The following is a 19,344-nucleotide window of genomic DNA, read 5'->3' as shown; positions in this document are numbered from 1 at the left end:
CCTTTGGTGCCTTAACAACAAATACACGTGGGGGGCGGGGAAGAGAACCCGGCCAGAGGAGGCTGCAGTTTGCAGCCTTTGGTGGTGACTAGAATGGCCAGCGAGACTGTCTGGGGGAGCCCTGCCAGTTAAGGGCCAGGTGGGAGAAAAGCTGGAACCCGAAGCAGGAGGTGAAGTGGGGGAAGGGGATCTGGGGAGGGGATGTTGCCAGGAGCGCCCTCCCCCCCCTCCCCCAATCAGTGATGGGCCGAGCCTCTTCCTCACCCTCGAGGCCTAGAGGTGGAGGCGCGTCCAGGGGCACCTTCAGGTAGACTGATTCGGGATGGGTGGGACGCCGGGGTGGGGAGGGGCGAACCACGTGACCAGGGGCCCGGCCCGCGGAGCTCCCCCTGCGCGACTCTTCCCTGCGGCCCAGCCCCGCCCCGCCCCGCCGCTCTGGGCGCCGTGCGCCTGGCGGCCGTCCGTTGTCCCGGCCGTTGGCGCAGCGCGGCTTTCTGGAAGCCTCGAGGGTTGCGCGGCCGGGGATTCGGGGCGCGGTGTCGGAGGACGGAGCGCGCCCGTGGCGGCGTGGGCTGGGAGGGCGCGGAGCGTCTCAGGTGGTGCGCTGCGCACGGGCCTGCCGGGCCGTGTTCCCCACGGAGGGCGGAGGCTGGCCCTACCTCGGGTTTTGCCCCCAACGTGCCCTCCTTGTGAGTGGTGACGGGAAGATCCGGGAAAGGGCGCGGCCGCGACGGTGCTTGTCTCCCCAGGGCCGGTCCCCCGGCGGCCAGCGGCGCGGGGAAGATGCTCGAGGTGCTGGTGCTGAAGGTGAGCGAGCGCCCAGCCCCTGCCGGCTGGGCTTCCTTCTCTCCACGCGGAGGGGCCGCCCGGCTGGCCGCCAGGGGCTTCGGACCCTCGGGTGGGCTTGCCGGATGGCATCCCGGACCCCTGATTGCAGATACATAGCACGGGATTTCGGTTCAAGTGTGCCCTTGCATTGTTAGGGACACAGAGCAAAAAGTTGTTTGTCCGGAATTCGGATTTTACTGGGCGTCCTGTATTTGCCAAATCTGGAACCTTAGGGGGAGGGACGGACCGTAACCCCTTCTCCCACGTGGACCCTCAGCCGGTTCCCTCCTCCCACACGGGTCCTTTCCGCGGGATCCCCACCTTGGGGCCCCCTCGTGGCAACCAGCCCTCCACGCAGAAACCGGTTCCGCTTGCGCCGCGGACTCTGGCGGCCCCTTCCCCACGCGTGCGTCCCGGGGCTCTGATCCTCAGTTCTCCGAGCGGGGGCTGAAGGGAGGTCGGGCCTGCAGACAGCTGCAATTTCCTATTTCAGGTGAGTGCTGGCTGGAGATGCAGGAGACTGTGAAGTCATGGCGTGTTCACGAGGTTACTTGGAGGGAGGAGTTTATAATTTTTTTTTAATGTTTATTTATTTTTGAGACAATGCGAGAGACAGAGTGCAAGCAGCGGAGGGGCAGACAGAGGGAGACACAGAATCTGAAAGGGCTCCGGGCTCTGAGCTGTCAGCCCAGAGTCGGACATGGGCTCGAACCCATGAACCCTGAGATGATGACCTGAGCCGAAGTTGGACGCTTAACAGATTGAGCCATCTAGGTCCCCTGCCTTAATTTTTTTCCAAGCACATTTCCTGAAGGTGATCTTTTGAAGATTTTCAAATATAAAAATAAGTTACAGGGGTGCCTGGGTGGCTCAGTCGGTTGAGCGGCCGACTTCGGCTCAGGTCATGATCTCGCGGTCCGTGAGTTCGAGCCCCGCGTCGGGCTCTGTGCTGACAGCTCGGGGCCTGGAGCCTGTTTCAGATTCTGTGTCTCCCTCTCTCTGACCCTCCCCCGTTCATGCTCTGTCTCTCTCTGTCTCAAAAATAAATAAATGTTAAAAAAAAAAAATTAAAAAAAAAAGTTACAAAAACTATGTTGAGAATAACCATATGCCCTACACCTGGACTCAATAATAACATTTTATTGCATTTGTATATTTCTTTATAAATATGTATGTATAGGGGCGCCTGGGTGGCTCAGTCGGTTAAGTGTCTGGCTTCGGCTCAGGTCATGATCTCGCAGTTCATGGGTTCAAACCCCGAGTTGGGCTCTGTGCTGACAGTTCAGAGCCTGGAGCCTGCTTTGGATTCTGTGCCTCCTCCTCACTCTGCCCCTCTCCCACTCTCTCTCTTTCTCAAAAATAAATACTAAAAAAATAAATATGTATGTATAAAACTTTTCTTTTTTGCTGAACCATTTGAGAATTAGTTGAGAACTCTGAATACTTACATGTATGTTTTCTACGAACAAAGAGCTTCTCTTACGTAATCATGATTTTATTATTTCACTGGAGAAGTGTAATATTGATATAATACTATAAAATACAGTCAATGTTCAGATTTCTCCAGTTGTCCCAATCATGTCTTCTAGAATTTGTTTTCTCTGTTTTAGGATCCAGTCAAAAATTGTTCATTGCGTTTAATTGTCATGGTCTTAACTTAGCCTCCTTGAGGTCAGTTCCCTGGCTTTTTCGTGTCTTTGATGTCCTTGAAACTTAGGAAGAATAAGGGCAGTTTCTTTGTAAAATATCTTTCAATTCGGATTTGTCTGTTTCCTCAGGATTCTGTTTGGGCATTTTTAGTAAAAAATACTGTAGAGCTGATCTTACATCGGAGGACAAGAAACTTAAAATCATTACTTGTGGTGAAAAGTAGTTTAACAGTCTAAGTTTTTATTAGGGAATATTCTGGACATAAAAAGAAGTATTAAAAAAAAGTCACAAACACCTGGACATCCACCACTGAGCTTTCTCAAATCTTTTAACATTTTGCCATACTTGCTTCACATCTTTTTTTTTTTAACCCATAAACTATTTAAAAAAAAATTTTTTTAAACGTTTATTCATTTTTGACACAGAGACAGAGCATGAGCGGGGGAGGGGCGGAGAGAGAGGGAGACAGAATGGGAAGCAGGCTCCAAGCTTTGAGCTGTCAGCAAAGCCCGACACGAGCCCGACGCAGGGCTTGAACCCACAGACCTCGAGATCATGTCCTGAGCTGAAGTCGGACACTCAACCGACTGAGCCACCCAGGCGCCCCACCCATAAACTATTTTAAATTGAGGTATGATTTTAGATGTAGTAAAATACATTATTTTTCCTGTAGAAGTCGTGACATTTTTTTTCAAGTTTTATTTTGAAGTCTAGTTAGAATTCCGTGACATTTTGAAAAATGCAGACAGTCCTGTAATTGCTACAATCACAATTGACAGCAGTCCCCCGACCCCCCATTACCTTATGTTCCTTTGTAGTCATTTCTTTGCCGAACTCCTAATCCTTTGCAGCCACCGATCTTTTTCTTCCCTGTTTCACCTTTTCCAGAATGTTGTAAAAATGGAAACGTGCACATGGAATCATGCAGTAGGATGTAGCCTCTGAGACTGGCTTCTCTGACTTAGTCTAATGCCTTTGAGACCTGCCCTGGGTTGTTGCATGAATCATAATGTCTAACCTTTTTACTGCTGAGTAGTTGTCCATTGTATGGATATGCAACAATTTGTATCATCACCAGTTGAAGGTGCTGCTTGAGTTGTTTCCAGTTTGGGGAGATTATAAATAAAGCTGGTGTAATCTTTACATGTAACTTTTTGTGTGAACACAGGTTTCATTTCATGGGCAAATAGGCTGGGATTACTTGTCTGTTTAACTTCGTGAGAAAATTTTCTACAGTAACTGGACCATCTTACATTCCCATGAGCAACGTATAAGATTTCTAGTTGTGTGGCATCTGGCTGGCTCAGTTGGTGGATCGTGGGACTCTTGATCTTGGGTTTGTGAGTTTGAGCCCCATGTTGGATGTAGAAATTACTTAATAAAATCTTGGAAAAAAAAAAGAGTTCTAGTTGCTCCGCATCCTCACTAGCACGTGAGATGGTCAGTTTTATTTATAAATTTCAGCCATTCTGGTAACGTTTAGTGTGTAGTGATATCTTTTTGTGGTTTTAACGTGCATTTTCTAATGACAAATGGTATGTTAATCGTCTTTTCAGGTGCTTGTTTGCCATGCTTCCATCTATTTGGGTCAAGTGTCCATATCTGTCCATTTTTCTAACTGGTTGTTTTCTTATTGAGTTTTAGAGTTTATATATGGTGGATGAAGTTCTTTTTTGGATGTGATTTGCAAATATTTTCTCCCATTTTATGGCTTTTCTTTGTCTTAAACAATATCTTTCAAAGAACAGAAGTTATAGGGGTCCCTGGGGGGCTTGGTTCAGTTTCCAACTCTTGATTTTGGCTCAGGACATGATCTCACAGTTCGTGAGATTGAGCCTTGTGTTGGGCTCTGTGGTGACAGGGAGGAACTGGCTTGGGTCTCTGTCTGTCTCTCTCTCTCTGCCCCTTCCTTGCTTGTGTACACTCTCTTTCTCTCAAAATAAATAAATAAAAAGTTAAAGCATTAGTGGGGCGCCTGGGTGGCTTAGTCGGTTGAGTGTCCGACTTCAGCTCAGATCGTGATCTCACCGCTCATGAGTTTGAGCCCCACGTCGGCCTCTGTGCTGACAGCTCAGAGCTTGGAGCCTGCTTCAGATTCTGTGTGTCTCTCTCTCTGCCTCTCCTTGCTCATGCTCAGTCTCTCTCGGTCTCTCAAAAAATGAATAAACATTAAAAAAATTTTTTTTAAAAAGCATTAGTTTTTAATTTGGATTAAGTCCAGTTTATCAATGTTGGTTCATACAAATTATACTTTTGGTGTTATATCTAAGAAATCTTTGCCTAACAAAGATTCACAAAGTTTCCCCCAAGTATTCTTTTAAATAAAAAAAAAATTTTTTTTTAATGTTTATTTTTGGAAGAGAGAGAGGCAGAACGTGAGCCGGGGAGGAGCAGAGAGAGGGAGACACAGAATCTGAAGCAGGCTCCAGGCTCTGAGCTGTCAGCCCAGAGCCCAACGTGGGGCTCAAACTCAAGACTGTGAGATCATGACCTGAGCTGAAGTTGGACGCTTAACCGACTGAGCCACCCACGCATCCCCCCCAAGTTTTTTTTTTAAGTTTATTCATTTTGAGAGAGACAGAGGGCACGGGAGGGGCAGAGAGAGAGGGAGACAGAGAATCCCAAGCAGGCTCCATAGTGTCAGCGGGGAGCCCGATGCAGGGCCCAAGCCTACGAAACTCGAGATCATGACCTGAGCTGAAACCAAGAGTTGGACACTTAACCGGTTGAACCACCCAGGTGCCCCTCCCCCATGTGTTCTTAGAGAAACTTTATAGTTTTATATTTTACATGTAGATATATGATCCATCTGAGCTCATTTTTGTATCTGATATGAAGAATGGATTAAAGTTCGTTTTTGTGCATATGGATAACTAATTGTTCTAGTATCATTTGTTAGAAAACTATCCTTTCTCCAGCAAATTGCTTTTGTGCCATTATTGAAAATTATTTGATCATATATGTGTGAATGTATTTCTGTTCTGTTGCTGTGTCTGTGCTTTCTCCAGTGTCACACTTTTCTGATGACTGTAGCTTTATGGTAAGTCTGGAAATCGGATGTTATGAGTTTTCCAACACTGTTGGTATTTTCCAGAATTATTTGGGCCATTCTAGTTCCTTTGCCTTTCCAATAAGAATTTCATAGTAAGTTCATCGATTTCTCAATTCCTGATGGAATGGAGTTGTATTTATAGATCATCGAGGGGAAAATCGACATTTTAACAATCCGTGAACACCGCATATCTGCATTAGAGGTCTTCCTTGATCTAGTTCATTAGTTTGTATACCTTTCACCACACACGTTTGTAGTTATTTTGTTAGATTCATTTCTAAGTAATTCCTGTCTTTTGGTGCTGTTGAAAATAGCACTATTTTTCTTTAAGTTAAATTTCCAGTTTTCATTGCTGGAGTATGATGTACATACAGTTGAATTCAATATTTGACCTTGTACCCTGGAACCTTGGTATAGCCACTTAACTAGTTCTGACATTATTTTTGGTAGATTCCTTAGGATTTTCTATGCAGATGTTCTCGTTTGTGAATAGAGACCGTTTTCTTTCTTCATTTCCAATCTTCCTGAAAACCTTTTTCTTATCTTATTATACGATGTTGAATAGTTGTTGAGACCATATACCGCTAGTACTTTTTTTTTTTTTTTTGTAGGTTTTACTTTTTAGTTCTGGAATTCACCTTTTCCAAAGGGTTTTTCTTTAAAGTTTCCATTTTTTTACATGAGATTCTCCTCTTGGGAAAGCAAACTCAGTATAACCGCTTATCCTTAAGTTGTTCTGCATATTTATAACAGCTGCTTTTAAGTCCTTGCCAGTTCATGTCAACACCTGGGCAATCTTGGGTTCACTTTCTTCTTACTGTTATTTTCCTTGGCCACATAACCACCTGTTCATGTCTTTACATGTCTAGTAATTGCTACCCTGGATATTGTGGTTATGGCAAAGAGTGCTGACCTGTGCCTTAGTCACTTGCTACATCTGGCCTCTGGGAGGCTTGGTTTATGCTTTTCAAGCACCTGTTGGCCTGGGGCAAGCTGGTAGGGCACATTTCCTTTGCCCAGTAGCGTGGTCTTGTATTCTCAGGCCTGGCACCTGGGGGTTTCTCTGGAGGGCCTGCGGTGCATCCTAAGCCTCTTTAGTTTGGCAGGACTGGTGCCGTAGACTGTTTTCCTGCGATGGGTGCCAGGGACAAACAAAGGCCGACAGTAGTTAAAGCCTTGGCTGCTGGCAGCGAAGGAGCTCGGAAGGGCAGAGGTGGCCGAGCATGGTAAAGGAAGGCAGAGGAAGAGGAGGGGAGGGGCTCTGGTGAAAACCAACAGGGCTGGTCAGCGTCCTGTGAGTAGGCCAGCGTGGCTGCTAGCCGAGAAAGGCGGCTTCTGTCCCTGCGTCCCGAGTGATACCATGTCGCAGGAATGGCTTTTGGGTCCTCAAGAGAGACTCCTGAGTAGTGGGAGATGCATGCACATCTCAAGGGGACAGGAAGCGCTGGCACCTGAAAGCCCTCTTTAGGGAATGCTCACAGGAAGGGAGGCCGAGGGGCTCTGAGAAGCTGGCCGGAACAGACAGTGAGTTCTCCTGGCAGCCTTGAGCTTCCTTCCCCAGGCCAGGCGTCATAGAGGGGCTGGGGTCATCCTCGGGACACGGCCTCCAGAGGCCTCCGGGGCTGTCGCATGCGAGAGTTTGCAGTTCTCACAGGCAGCAGCTAAAACGGTGTAGTGCTTCTGTCCACCCTGTAATGATTGCTTTTCTCTGGACTGCAGGGGTCTTAGCTGGGCAATGCAGGCTTGCCAAGGACTTGGCTCTGCCCAGCGTGGCTCTTTCAGAATTTCTCCCTAAACTTAACAGCTACTCCCATAGCCACAAACTCCCTTCTCTGGTTCCTCAAGCCACACTGTCTTTCTGCCCGTGTTGCAGCCCCTCAGCCTGGGCTGGAAAGCTGTACCCAGACCCACCCAAGGCTCCCCGCTTTGCAAGCGTCCAGTCCCTCTGTTTCTAGTCTGTCTGTTCAGGGCCTTTAAATTGTTATTTTGTGTTTCTTTTCCCAGGGCTTATCATTGTTGCTTACAGGGGGGTTAGTCCATGGAAATTAGTCTGCCATGAACGGGAGCCAGAATGGCCCGCTGTTCTTTTTCCCAACTATTTCCTATTAAAATAGTCAAACATTTAGAAAAAGAGAATAAAGTGAACACCGGTACTTCTGCCACCTGCTACCTAGGAGCCAAAGTCTTGGGATGGCATTGCTTTTAGGCCCTTTCAGTAGGCAGACTTAGGAAATAAGTGCATTTAAAAAGTCATGGGTTCCTATTGATACTTTCAATTCAAAGTTAACTTTTCATTTTACATTTGTGTCTTGTCTCTAACAATGAAAATCCTAGTTTTCAAGAACACTGATACATAACAAGCTGGCTTCCTGTAGGTAATAACTTGTGTTTGTTCTGGTTTATCTGTTGTCTTCCTTTAATATGAGCAGAATATGCGTGTATTCATATTTCCTTCCCTTTCTTACAAAAGACAATATTGAGAACATTATTTGGGACCTTGCTTTTGTATTTTATTACAAATACTTAAATATAGGAGTTCGAGGGCTTTGATCTCAGTTTACTTTTTGACGCACATAATTCAAAATTACATATTATTGGTTATGTGTTTTTTTATTTTTCTATGTGTTTTAGAATTATATCTTTGCATCTTCTACCTTTTTTTCCAGCTTTATTGAAATATAATTGACGTATAACATTGTGTAAGTTTGAGGTATACAGTGTGATGAGTTGATCTGTATCTTTTTTGTCTTTTATCTTTTACCTTTGGTGTGACTATTTAACACAGAGGTACGCATCAAGAATTTGGTAGATCACTTAAGTTCATAACAGTTATCATGCCTCTAAGGTTTATTATTTTATGGTTCTACTTTTAAATCATGCATTGTTTTGTTTGTCTTTTAAAATTCTTACAGATTGAAGATCCGGGATGCTTCTGGGTTATTATAAAAGGATGTAGTCCCTTTTTAGATCATGAAGTTGATTATCAAAAACTAAATAGTGCCATGAATGACTTCTATAATAGCATGTGTCAAGATATAGAAACAAAGCCGTTAATGTTGGAAGAGGGGCAGGTATGTATCTCAATTTGCTTTAAGCACTGAGTCTTGAAATACTACTTGAAATGTCTGCTGTTTTGGCGATAAAAAGCTTTTAGAGTATTTTAATTGCTTGTTATCGTTGCCTTGTGTTAGGTTCTTCCGGCTGCACAGGATTCAGGCTGGTCCTGGAAAGCAGACGTAGAAGGTTCATGTGAGGCATCAGGAGATGAAATGTCATCGAAAATTGAGGCTTTGGGTGGTCCTCCTGGGGCAGGGAACTGGAGGGTTATTCCCGTTCCATCACAGGTGTGGGGGCCTCAGGCAAGAGGGCATGGGGTTTTCAGTCTAGGGCATATGACTCCCTTTTGTTGCTCATGACTTTGACCAACTCACGCCTGTTTATTTTCCTTACTTGATGTCATGGCCCCTCCTTCCTTTCTTGCCACTTTGGCTCCCAGGCCCATTGTCTGATTCTCTCTACACGTCAGTCATGTTTCAGGAGAGTTTGAATTTTTCTAATAGTATGACAAGAGAAGATTATTAGAAATAATTTGAATTCCTTCCCACTTCCAAAGAAATCATCAGTAATAACATTTATTATTTTTCTCCATACCATCGACTTGTTGAAGGAACAAAACCCAGTCAATTGCCCTTTTAAAATATTCCACATTTTGGATTGCCCAAGTGCCTCCTTGTTTGTGGTGGTGTGGTGGTGAACTTTCCCTCTGTCTCCTCTGTTTTATGTGGACTGTTAGTTAAAGATAAAGCTTTGATTGGATTTAGGGTCACTCCCTACGACCCCCCTCAGAACGATTGGGGCTGAGAGCTTCATCCTGTGTTAAATTTGGAACGAATATCACTTTGGGTGAAGACCAGCGGATTCAGATAGTGACAGCCTGAGCCCCCCCCTCGGGGTGGGGGGCTGCCCTCAGCTCTTCCTTGAGTGGCAGCACCGTGCAGTGACCAGCACGGCCCGAATCTGTCCTTCTGGTTAAGCTTGCAAAAAGGTCGTTTTCACATTCCTTCTGTATTCATGAGTTCGAATTCATCTGCAGAGAACTTTCCCTGCCTATTAAGATGGTTTGGCTACCCAGAAATAGTACCGATCGCACTGGATAGGTAGAAAAGTTGCTTGATTCTTTCCCTTACCAGTGTTCCACCTCGTGACGTGCCCAGTTGTCTACATCGGTGTCCGGAGGTTTATGTTGTTTTCCCTCCTTCTTTTCATTTTTTAAGTACTGTATTGAACTCTTAGCTTTTAACGTATTCATCAGTAGTAATCTCTGTTCTTGATGCTTAAGTTACCCCACTTTGGGCTAGCGGAAGCCCTGTACGTCACCAGTTCAAAGACGACCAGCTGTGTGAACTGTTAAGTGTTCCCACCATTCCTACAAGTTGCTTTGAACTCAGCGTTAAACAGAAATATTCTCCGTCCTTTTGCAAGATTTCTCTGGAGTCTTTTGACTTTGGAATTCTGTGAGGCTCCCGGGAACCCAGCCCTTGCAACATGGCTGCACCTAGTGTCCAGCTTCAGTTCCCGAGGGCAGCAATCACGTCTTCCCTGTTGGGCCCTTTGTGAGCCTGTGCTCAGCATCTGGTTTGCCTGTCTGGGTTGCAGTCGAGTCTGCTCTGGCCCGGCAGTCCTGTGGGACGTTCGGGGTGCCAGGGGGCTATCACTCCTGCAGGGCGGTCTCCCTGAAAACAGGCTGCAGCCGTTTAGGTGGTTTTTGAGACTTAACGCATGGCAGGCACCGTTCTAGGTGCTGGAAACCTGACAGTACAGAAAACAGACGTCCGCATCGTCCTGGAGCCAACGTTCAGTTGTGACAGAGTGAACCAAAGTTGGAGAGCAGGAAAAGCCCCAGGAATCAGGATGGGGAAGATGAGCCTGGGGCGCGGTGTCACAGGGGCGTAGCCGTGTCATTGACAATTATTTGTAAGCTTTGTTTCCGATTTGAGGAGGCAAAGCGATGATGCACTTTCCTTTCAAAAAATTGTCCCCGGTTAAGGCGTCAAAACGTAGTTAAGAGAAGCAAGGAAAAAGGATTCGGGTGTCCTGTGTTCTTGTTCCCCGCCCAGCAGCGGTTAGCGTGGGCAGCCCCCGCCTCCGCACATGCCTTCCTCCTGTGAGGGAAGGTGTAGGTGGCGATGGTGCGGGAGTACCTTTCCGTCACTCGAGGTTTTCACACTGCAGTGGTTACTTCGCAGGTGTGTGTGGTTTACTGCCAGGAACTGAAGTGCTGGTGCAGGGCTGTCATTAAGTCGCTGGTGTCTTTGGCGGACCATCACCTGGCGGAGTGCTTCCTGGTGGACTTTGCCAAGTACATCCCAGTGAAATCTAAAAAGTACGTATGGGCCCCTGGGTGGTTCAGTCTTTAAGCATCTGGCTTCAGCTCGGGTCATGATCTCGTGGTTCGTGAGTTCGAGTCCCGCTTCTCTCTCTCTGTCTCTCTCTGCTCCTTGCTCACTTGCGCCCTCTCTCTCTCAAAAAAGTACCTACGTATTTATTTTGCCTTACGCTTTTTAAGGAGACCACTATTAGTTTTAAAGGAGAGTGTCAATAAAGTAAGGGGATACCGGTCACAAAACTGGGATTTTTTTTAGCTTCCCTAGGGAAGGCTTGCAGGTTCCAGTTCTACGTGCAGTCACTGTAAGGGCAAGTGGGCAGAGTGAGGATTCATCAGGTAGCTGGGCCCTTCTTCCACCTTCCTTCCTGGCCTCCCCTCTCAGTGTGGTCACGTGATGGGGTGGGTCCTCAGGGAGGCGGAGAGTCATCTTGTCCCCACAGAGGGGGCCTGTGGTGGTGCGGCCTCCGGTTGTGGGGGATTAGAGCACCTGTCTGAGTATTCCTGGTCATTTTACTTAGCAGAGCAAGCGCGTGACCATCGGTCAAATTAGGTGGGGAAACAGTTGAGAAGGAGCCCTCATTGACTCTAGGACCACCCACTAAGAGTTCGTTAGAAAACACTATCAACAAGGAGGCTTTGTGGCAATTTTTTTTTTTATAGTTTCCTGCCTCCAAGTGAGAGGATATTGGTTTGATAATTAACTTGAGGACCCTTCTTCCAAAAGACTTTAGTTGCAGTGAGAGGTTTATCTTGAGCGGAAGAGTTTCATGGCTAAAGGACTTATCGGACATTGGGAATTGGCAGACATTTAAGAAAAAGATGCCTTTCTAGCTTGTGATTCCGCACCTTTATAAGTAATCAGAATTGTTATAAAAGCAAGTGTTGTGTTGAATTCTTTGGAAAGATTTTTAGTGTTTGGAGTTTTCAGTTTTGCTTGTTTCGGGCAAGAGAGCCCTGTGATTAAACAGAGCACAGGGAGACCTGGAGGGGCAGTTAGGACGGCCACCTTTTTGTGAACGGTTGAGACAAGACGTGGTGAGGCTGCCCATACAGGGCATCGAGAACCGGCTTCTGTCGAAATGGTGATGCACGTGGACTGTCGTTTGCCTGAAGAATGGAAATGAAACTGCTGAACAACGTGTTCATCAAATCTGAGTCCCTCTTTTGTGCAGCGTTGATGAACATTAATTATAAAAACACCTCAAAAAACCCAATGAGTTTCTGCTCATTTACAGAAATTTTAAGATAATCCTGGTTGTCTGTTGAAATTAATGTTTAAAAATCTTAAGTTGAATCGATTTCACAGGATTGTGCATTATTTCCTAGTGTTTCTCAGTCTGAGGAGCCATGTTAGACATAATTTTTCTGGTACCTCCCGCCCCCACACCATGAAGTTTTAAAGACAGATACACTGAATATCCACCTACACGCTAGTCACGTATCTGTGCTTTACCCCCACCTTGAGAACCAGTTCCCTCCCCCTGACTTGAGCAGACGTCTGCCAGTCACTTCCTGCTGTTGGCGGCTCTCTTAGAAACAAAGAATTGGTTTTTGTGTATTTTAGGTATGTTAATTGCGTTGGTGTACTTTAAAGAAATACTTTATATGTAAGTTTTCTTTGTAATGGAACTGTTTCTGTTTTGCTCTTAAGCATCCGAGTTGCAGTAGAAACTTTTATGCAGCTTCCCTACCGAGCGAAAAAATTCAGACTGTACTGCACGAAACCTGTTACGTTACACATTGACTTCTGCGAAGATAGTGCTGAAATTGTGTAAGTACCGCCTGTAACAGATGCTGAATCTTGGGTAAAAGTCACGAAATCAAGTGGATGATGTTACAGTGCGTCTCTTCCCGTTGAGTAGCGCTGAGTGATTCTAGAGGCCTCTTTGTTCCTCAGGAGGCATCTTCTGAGTTGGTATGTGTGGAACCTGGCACCTGGCCGTGAGAATTCCCTGGGCAGACCCCTCTCCAGAGGCTGCAGTTGAGGGGCTTATAGGCAAGCCTGAGCTCCGTGCTCTGCGATTTTTTTTTTTTAAGTTACAAAAAGTAGGAAATTAAGTGTGAAGAGAAACATTGCCAAGTATAGGCTCATGGAGTATTTAAAAAAAAAAATTGCCCATCGTATTTTTCTCCAGCCCTCTCTCCACCCAGGCCTCTGCGACCTGTGTAGGCTCAGAATTTGCAGAGCTCATTCAGGACTTCCTATGTGTTCATTTGCGCGGAGCCTTTCATGAAAATAGAACATACTGCCTTATTTGCAAATTTAACCTAAGAATGTGTGCTGAAGCTCTTTGCTAATACAACATAGCACCTTCTACTGTTGGCCTTTCTGTGGTGAACATAACTGGCTGTTTGCTGTACGTAACCACTCCCGTCTTGAGAGCCAGCTAGAGTGTTCCCGGAGCACTGTGTGCTGAACATTGCTGTGAGAATGCGGATACGTGCGTATGCAACATAGGGGATGGAGATGTGTACACGCAGGCAGTACGTGTGCACATATCACCCACCCCACCCCACCCCCCGCCTCTGCCTCGTTTTCCTAGTGTTGGGCCGCATTGCCAATATTTGTGCAGGATGGGTCCCTGCACTGGGCAGTACTGTGGCAGGGGTATGGCTGCGATCTCTGCTGTCTTGACCAAGTGCTACCTGAGGTCCTGAGGCAGCCCTGCCCTTCCACCTGGTACCCCCCCACCCTGGACTGTGGCATTGTGGGAAGAAAAAGTGTAAGGCCCAGCACATTTCCGGCTTAACTTACACGTCCTGGTGATGTTGCATTGTGTTCTCTGAACTTGGAAGCCACTCTTCTTGTGGATGCTTTCATGGGATCTGTGGAGACCCTCCATTCCCACTCCCTGCACCCCCAGCACCTACAGTTTCCTTGAGAGGGTGAGTGCATCGCCCTGTGGCTGGCCTCAGAAGCTGCACTGTAGATGCTTAGCCATCTTGTCCCTGCCGATGCCCTGCCAGGCTCCCTGCGGCCAGCCCACACCGCTCTGGCCTCAGAGACTGTGGGAGAGTGGGTCCCACAGGCAGCAGCAGCCCCTGCCTCCTCCCGGTCCCACTTCCAGAGCAGCGAGCTCCTTCCCCCCCCCAGGGCTGACTTTGGTGCGGGTCTGTCCACTCCCAGCTGTCCCTCAGAGGCAGACTGTATCTCGTTCTTCCCTGTCTGGTCATCACCTTCCCAGCACTGCGGTGCCCCTCAGGGAGCTTTCCCAGCCTTGGACGCACCCTCCGTACAGGCACACGTGGTACCTTTGTGTTTGCACTTCACCTAGAACGTCTGTGACAATATGTGTTTTACGGTTTCTGTAGATTTTGTCACATGGTCCTCCAGGCCTAGCAATTTATACTCACGTCACTGGGGTATAGAGTGCTCTTTCCCTATACAACGTTAATTATCACCAGGCTTTTTAAATTTTTGCTTGTTTCCTGGGTGAAAATGGTATTTTGTTTTTAATTTGTATTTTTCCAACTTATAAAGTTGGGTATCTCTTCATGTGGTTATTTTTTGCGTGAGAGAAAGAGACAGACTGTATGATTGGTTTACCTGTGAAAGCCTAGATCGATTTTTCTTTTGGGCCATTTTCTTTCATTCTTAAAAACTTACTAGGTAATTTTTTGTGTGTAGCAAGGTTTTAGAACCACTGTCTTAAATTTTTTTTTTGCCTCCATTTAGAAACCCTTTGTGATTTTCTTGAAGTAATGTGCTTAATATCTATTTTAGTAAAAACAACATCTTAGCCCAGGCATGGGGCTGGGTGCTTTGTGTATGTTACCTCATTTGATCCTTAAAACAGCCCCTGGAGCGTGGTGGTGGCATCTCTGGGGAATCAAACCAGCGGAGACAGAAAACTGGTCACTCTACCTTTACTTCCATTATTTTTGTTCCTTGCTTCCAAATACTGGTTTCTCCTTGTCTTCCACCGCCTACAGCTCTTCTTAGATTTTCTTTCCAAAGCAAGCACAGGAAAGGGCAAGGTGATAGGTAGAAAGCAGGAGACAGAGGCTGTGAGGCACCGATGGCCAGCTTTCCCCCAGCCGCTCTTACCATATTGGTCTAACCAGTCACCTGTGGAGTGCTGCACACGCAGCGTCCCTGCCCCAGGGAGCTTGTGTTCTGGCTGGGGAGACAGATATGTCCCAGGTCACTGGGGACACTGGTGTTGGGAAGGCGACGCACCGGCCACTCTGGAAGCCCCAAGATGGGGCCTGTTCTCTGTGAGGTTCTGCACTGGGTGCAGGCGGCAATGGCAAGAGGGCCCCCTGCAGGGCGTGGCTGCGATGGTCACCCCCAAAGCCAGAGCCGGGGCCGAGCTCCCCAGCATCCGTGTCATATGTTCACCACACAGTGTCAGAAACGTCCAGCTTGTGGCTTACAAAATGATGTTGGTGTTCTAGCCTCAGATTTGTGTTTGATAAGGTGGCATCTGTTTCCTGTTCCAGACCTGCCAAGAAGTGGGACAGTGCGGCTATTCAGTACTTTCAGAACATCCTGAAAGGTAAGGCAGGTGCATCATCACCGCAGCCTGCTTTGAACTGACACTCAGGGGGTTTATCTTTCCGTTGGTGAAGGGGTTTGAGATGTGCGTGTTCATCTGTTACCTGGAACTCCGTCCACCCTGTGTCACAGTGACTCTGCACCCCTGAAATTTTGGGAGTGTGTGTGGATGTCAGTCCTGGAGAATGAGAAAGGGGCTGTTCGGGTGAGGGACCCTTCCCCAACAAGAGTCCTGCCCCTTGGTTTGCATGGAAGCTGCGCACTACAAAATAAATGTCCGTGCATTTCACTAAACCTGCAATTGATGGAAAGCCTCTCTTTTTTCAATGATGTGTAATGATCATTGTTGCCTATTTAAGATGCATAGGCAGTCTCAGAGAAGCTATACAGTGTGCTCTCTTTGTATTGTCGACCGTAAAGTACAGTCTCGTGTGACGTCTGTCCTGACCCCTGGCAGTCGAGCCAAATGCCTATGCCTGCCTCCCAGAGCTGTTCTGAGGAAAAGTGGGGGTGAAATGCCTGGGCTGCTGCCTGGTGCCTGCTGGGGTCCCGGCCCCTCCCCTGTGCCGCCCCACTGTCTGGGCGAAGGGAGAGCCAGGTGCTGGGGCCTGGGAGACAGGAGAGGTTGGGAAGGTCTCTGGCTGTGGAGTTTGGGCCCTCGCGAGCCCACGGGGGGGTGGGGGGGGGGACACTAGGAGATACAGGTGTGGAGGGAGCAGAGCTCCTGGGATTGCATCCTGCCCTGCAGCCTTCTCTGAGTCCGGTCTCCTCACCCGGAAATGACGGTGACAGTTGTGAAATGAAACGCGTTTGTGACGGACGTCGCGTGGGGCCTGAAGGTGCCCAAGCCTGGAACTGCAGTGTGGCTTCTTGGGTCTCAGGCGCCGGGAGCTCTGTTTGCCGGGGCGTCGGCAGTGTGGAGTGACTCAGGCAGGAGACTGAGCGGGAAGTGGATTTGGGAGGCACCGGAAGGGAAGAGGGCCAAGAGCTGCTCAAGGTGTTCGCAGGCAGGGGAAGCGTGGCTGATTCCACGCAGGGAGAGCCTTGGTCTCCGCCCACCCACCGCCCCTGGCAGGGAAGCCGGCAGCCCTGGTGGCTCTGGGTGATGCTAAGTGGTGAGTACAGATTGATAGGTGGGTGATGCTAAGTGGTGAGTACAGATTGATAGGTGGAATACGATTGTTCCAAGTACACTTTTAATATCAGCTCTTTTACGTTTGTTCATTCATGCTGTTTAGCAACTACCCAGGTGGAGGCCAAATTGTGCGCCGTGGAAGAAGATACTTTTGAGGTCTACCTTTACGTAACCATAAAAAATGAGAAAGTAAGTGAAAGAGTTGCATTTGAAGAATGTTTTGTCGTTACTTAAGTGTTTTATTTTAATAAAGAGTAAACACTAAGGAAAAGAGTGTCATTCACACCTAGGGGCCCCGGGGTGGTCCAGTCGGTTAAGTGTCCAACTTGATCTCGGCTCAGGTCATGATCTCAGATCATGGGATGGGGCCCCACATCAGGCACCGTGCCCAGCGTGGAGCCTGCTTGGAATTCTCTCTCTTCTTCTGCCTCTGCCCCTCCCCCCCACACGCATGCATGCTCTTGCTCTCTCTCAAAATAAATAAATAAACTTCAAGAAAATAAAAAAGTTGGGGTGCCTGGGTGGCTCAGTCTGTTGAGCGTCTGACTTCGGCTCAGGTTATGATCACGTGGTTCGTGAGCGCAAGCCCCGCATCAGGCTCCCTGCTGTCAGCACAGAGACCAGCTTGGGGCTCCATTTCACGAACCGTGAGATCTGAGCCAAAATCAAGAATCGGATGCTTAACTGACTGAGCCACCCACGTGCCCCCCAGGACGTAGTTTTTATAAATACACATATTTGTATGGCTTTGAGTTCGTTGCTTTTTTTCCACCCATAATTTTCTCACTATGTGTAATATGTGCTCATCCTAGAAAATTGAGATAACCTAAGTAGGGAGGAGGTGGGCATAACGTGAACTCCCTATCCCCGTTATCAGACATTACCATTAGGGTGGCTGCCCCCCTTATGGAGGGTGGCACAGGGCAAAAAGATGGAGCAACAGGAGGCATCTTAACTGTGGATTTATTTTATTTTCGGGGCGCCTGGGTGTCTCAGTCGGTTAGGTGTCCAACTTCAGCTCAGGTCATGATCTCACAGTTGGTGAGTTCAAGCCCCGTGTCGGGCTCTGTGCTGACAGCTCAGAGCCTGGAACCTGCTTTGGATTCTGTGTCTTCCTTTCTCTCTGCCCCTCTCTTGCTCGTGTTCGGTCTTTCTCAAAAATAAATAAACATTTAAAACATTTTTATTTTGAGACAGAGTGCAAATGCACATGCCGAGTGGGGGCGAGGGGCAGAGGGAAAGGAAGAGAGAATTGTAAGGATGCTTGGCGCTAGAAGCCCAGAGCCTGACACAGGGCTTGAAACCCACGAACCGTGAGATCGTGACCTAAGCTCAAATCGAGGGTCAAATGCCTAACTGACTGGAGCCAGCCAGCTACCCCTAAAATGCTGTTTCGGCAAATCCATGGACCTAGTTTGAGTTTTTCCCATTTTCCCACTAAATTGCTTTCTGTGCTCTAGGACCTGATCCGGGATCTCATGCTGTCTCCTTAGTCTCCTCCTGTCGGTGGTAGTTCCTTGGTCTTTCCTCATCTTCTAAGACCTTGACACTTCTGGAGTGTTGTCCAGTTATTTTGTAGAATGTTGCTCAACTTGGGTTTGCCTGATGTGATTAGACTGAGTGGTACATTTGGGGCAAGAATGTTACAGAAGTGACCTTCGTGCCCTTGTCTGCATCCTCGCAGGGGGTTTCTGATGTTGACTGTCGGGCTCACCTCCATCACCTGGTTAAGGTGGTGTCCGCCGGGTGTGCCCTGTGCAGTTACTGCTTTTTCCTTTTCAAATTGTGAAGTATCTTACGGGGAGATACCCTGGGGCTGTGCAGATACGCCTCAGTGATTCTTGCCTGCAGTGCTTATTTCCATGGTGCTTGCCCCTTTTGCGTCAGGCCTTCTACATTTTGAAAAAAATTTGTTTTAACATTTATTCATTTTTGAGAGACAGAGACAGAGCACGATTCGGGCAGGGGCAGAGAGAGAGAGGGCAGCACAGAATCCGAAGCAGGCTCCAGGCTCTGAGCTTTCAGCACGGAGCCCGATGCGGGGCTCAGATTCACGGACCTCAAGATCGTGGCCTGAGCTGAAGCTGGACACTTAACCGACTGAGCCACACGGGCACCCCAGGCCTTCTACATTCTTTAATTGGAATTGTGTAAAGAAGAACTGGCCCTTCTCCCCCCACTTATTAAATTGATTCAGTAATTTATCTTAGTATGGACTCTTGGCTGTTTGTTTTACTCTAGGGGATATAATCCATTGCTGCCCTTATTTTCTTGCTCAAATCGTCACAGATTTGGCCATTAGCAGCTTCTTCAAAGTGGCGTACGTGTCCTTTCAGTGTACCCCATCATTGTTGAAAACTTTCTACATTTTGGTACCATGAGGTGCTCTAGGCCAATTTTGTCACCTTCCAGCCCAGCTCTGGAATCAGCTGCTTCTTGCACAAGAATGGTATTCAGATAGCAAGACAAGGGCACAAGGTGTGCTCTGTGGCTCCCGGGGGCCGGTGATTGTAGGCCGTCTCTGCAGACAGTTAGGAAGTATGTGCACGTGCGCGTCTCTGCAGACAGTTAGGAAGTATGTGCACGTGCGCTTGCTCGTCCATGCACACACAACTCCGCATCTCTCATTCCAGTCCGGCATCGCAGGTTTCTTTCTGGCCCTCCCCATTCCTTATCGTGACACCTGTTCCCAACAGCGGGGAAACCTCTTGTTAGCTACCACATACTTGTTTGATTAATGTTAGTATTCGCATGGAGTAATTCTGGAATTGCTCACCCACATTCCTATGAAAAAG

At 47.6% G+C, this 19,344-nt stretch overlaps 1 protein-coding gene across 1 annotated transcript in view; it reads left to right on the top strand.

The window, feature by feature from the left end:
• Nucleotides 1–783: 783 nt before the first annotated feature.
• TDRD12 (tudor domain containing 12) overlaps nucleotides 784–19,344 on the top strand; it is a 69,304-nt gene continuing 50,743 nt past the window's right edge. The window contains exons 1-6 of the mRNA XM_047079339.1: nucleotides 784–807; nucleotides 8,443–8,601; nucleotides 10,777–10,913; nucleotides 12,568–12,687; nucleotides 15,360–15,415; nucleotides 16,653–16,738. Of these exons, the coding sequence (XP_046935295.1) occupies nucleotides 784–807; nucleotides 8,443–8,601; nucleotides 10,777–10,913; nucleotides 12,568–12,687; nucleotides 15,360–15,415; nucleotides 16,653–16,738 (582 nt within the window). The remainder of the gene's footprint in view (nucleotides 808–8,442; nucleotides 8,602–10,776; nucleotides 10,914–12,567; nucleotides 12,688–15,359; nucleotides 15,416–16,652; nucleotides 16,739–19,344) is intronic.

This window comes from Lynx rufus, unplaced genomic scaffold (assembly GCF_022079265.1).
Source record: "Lynx rufus isolate CCGP_SWC_20201006 ecotype Redwood Valley unplaced genomic scaffold, mLynRuf1.p SCAF_16, whole genome shotgun sequence".
NCBI classification, from domain to species: Eukaryota; Metazoa; Chordata; class Mammalia; order Carnivora; family Felidae; genus Lynx; species Lynx rufus.
The sequence above is the reverse complement of the archived record's forward strand: the minus strand, read 5'-3'. Positions and strand labels throughout refer to the sequence as shown.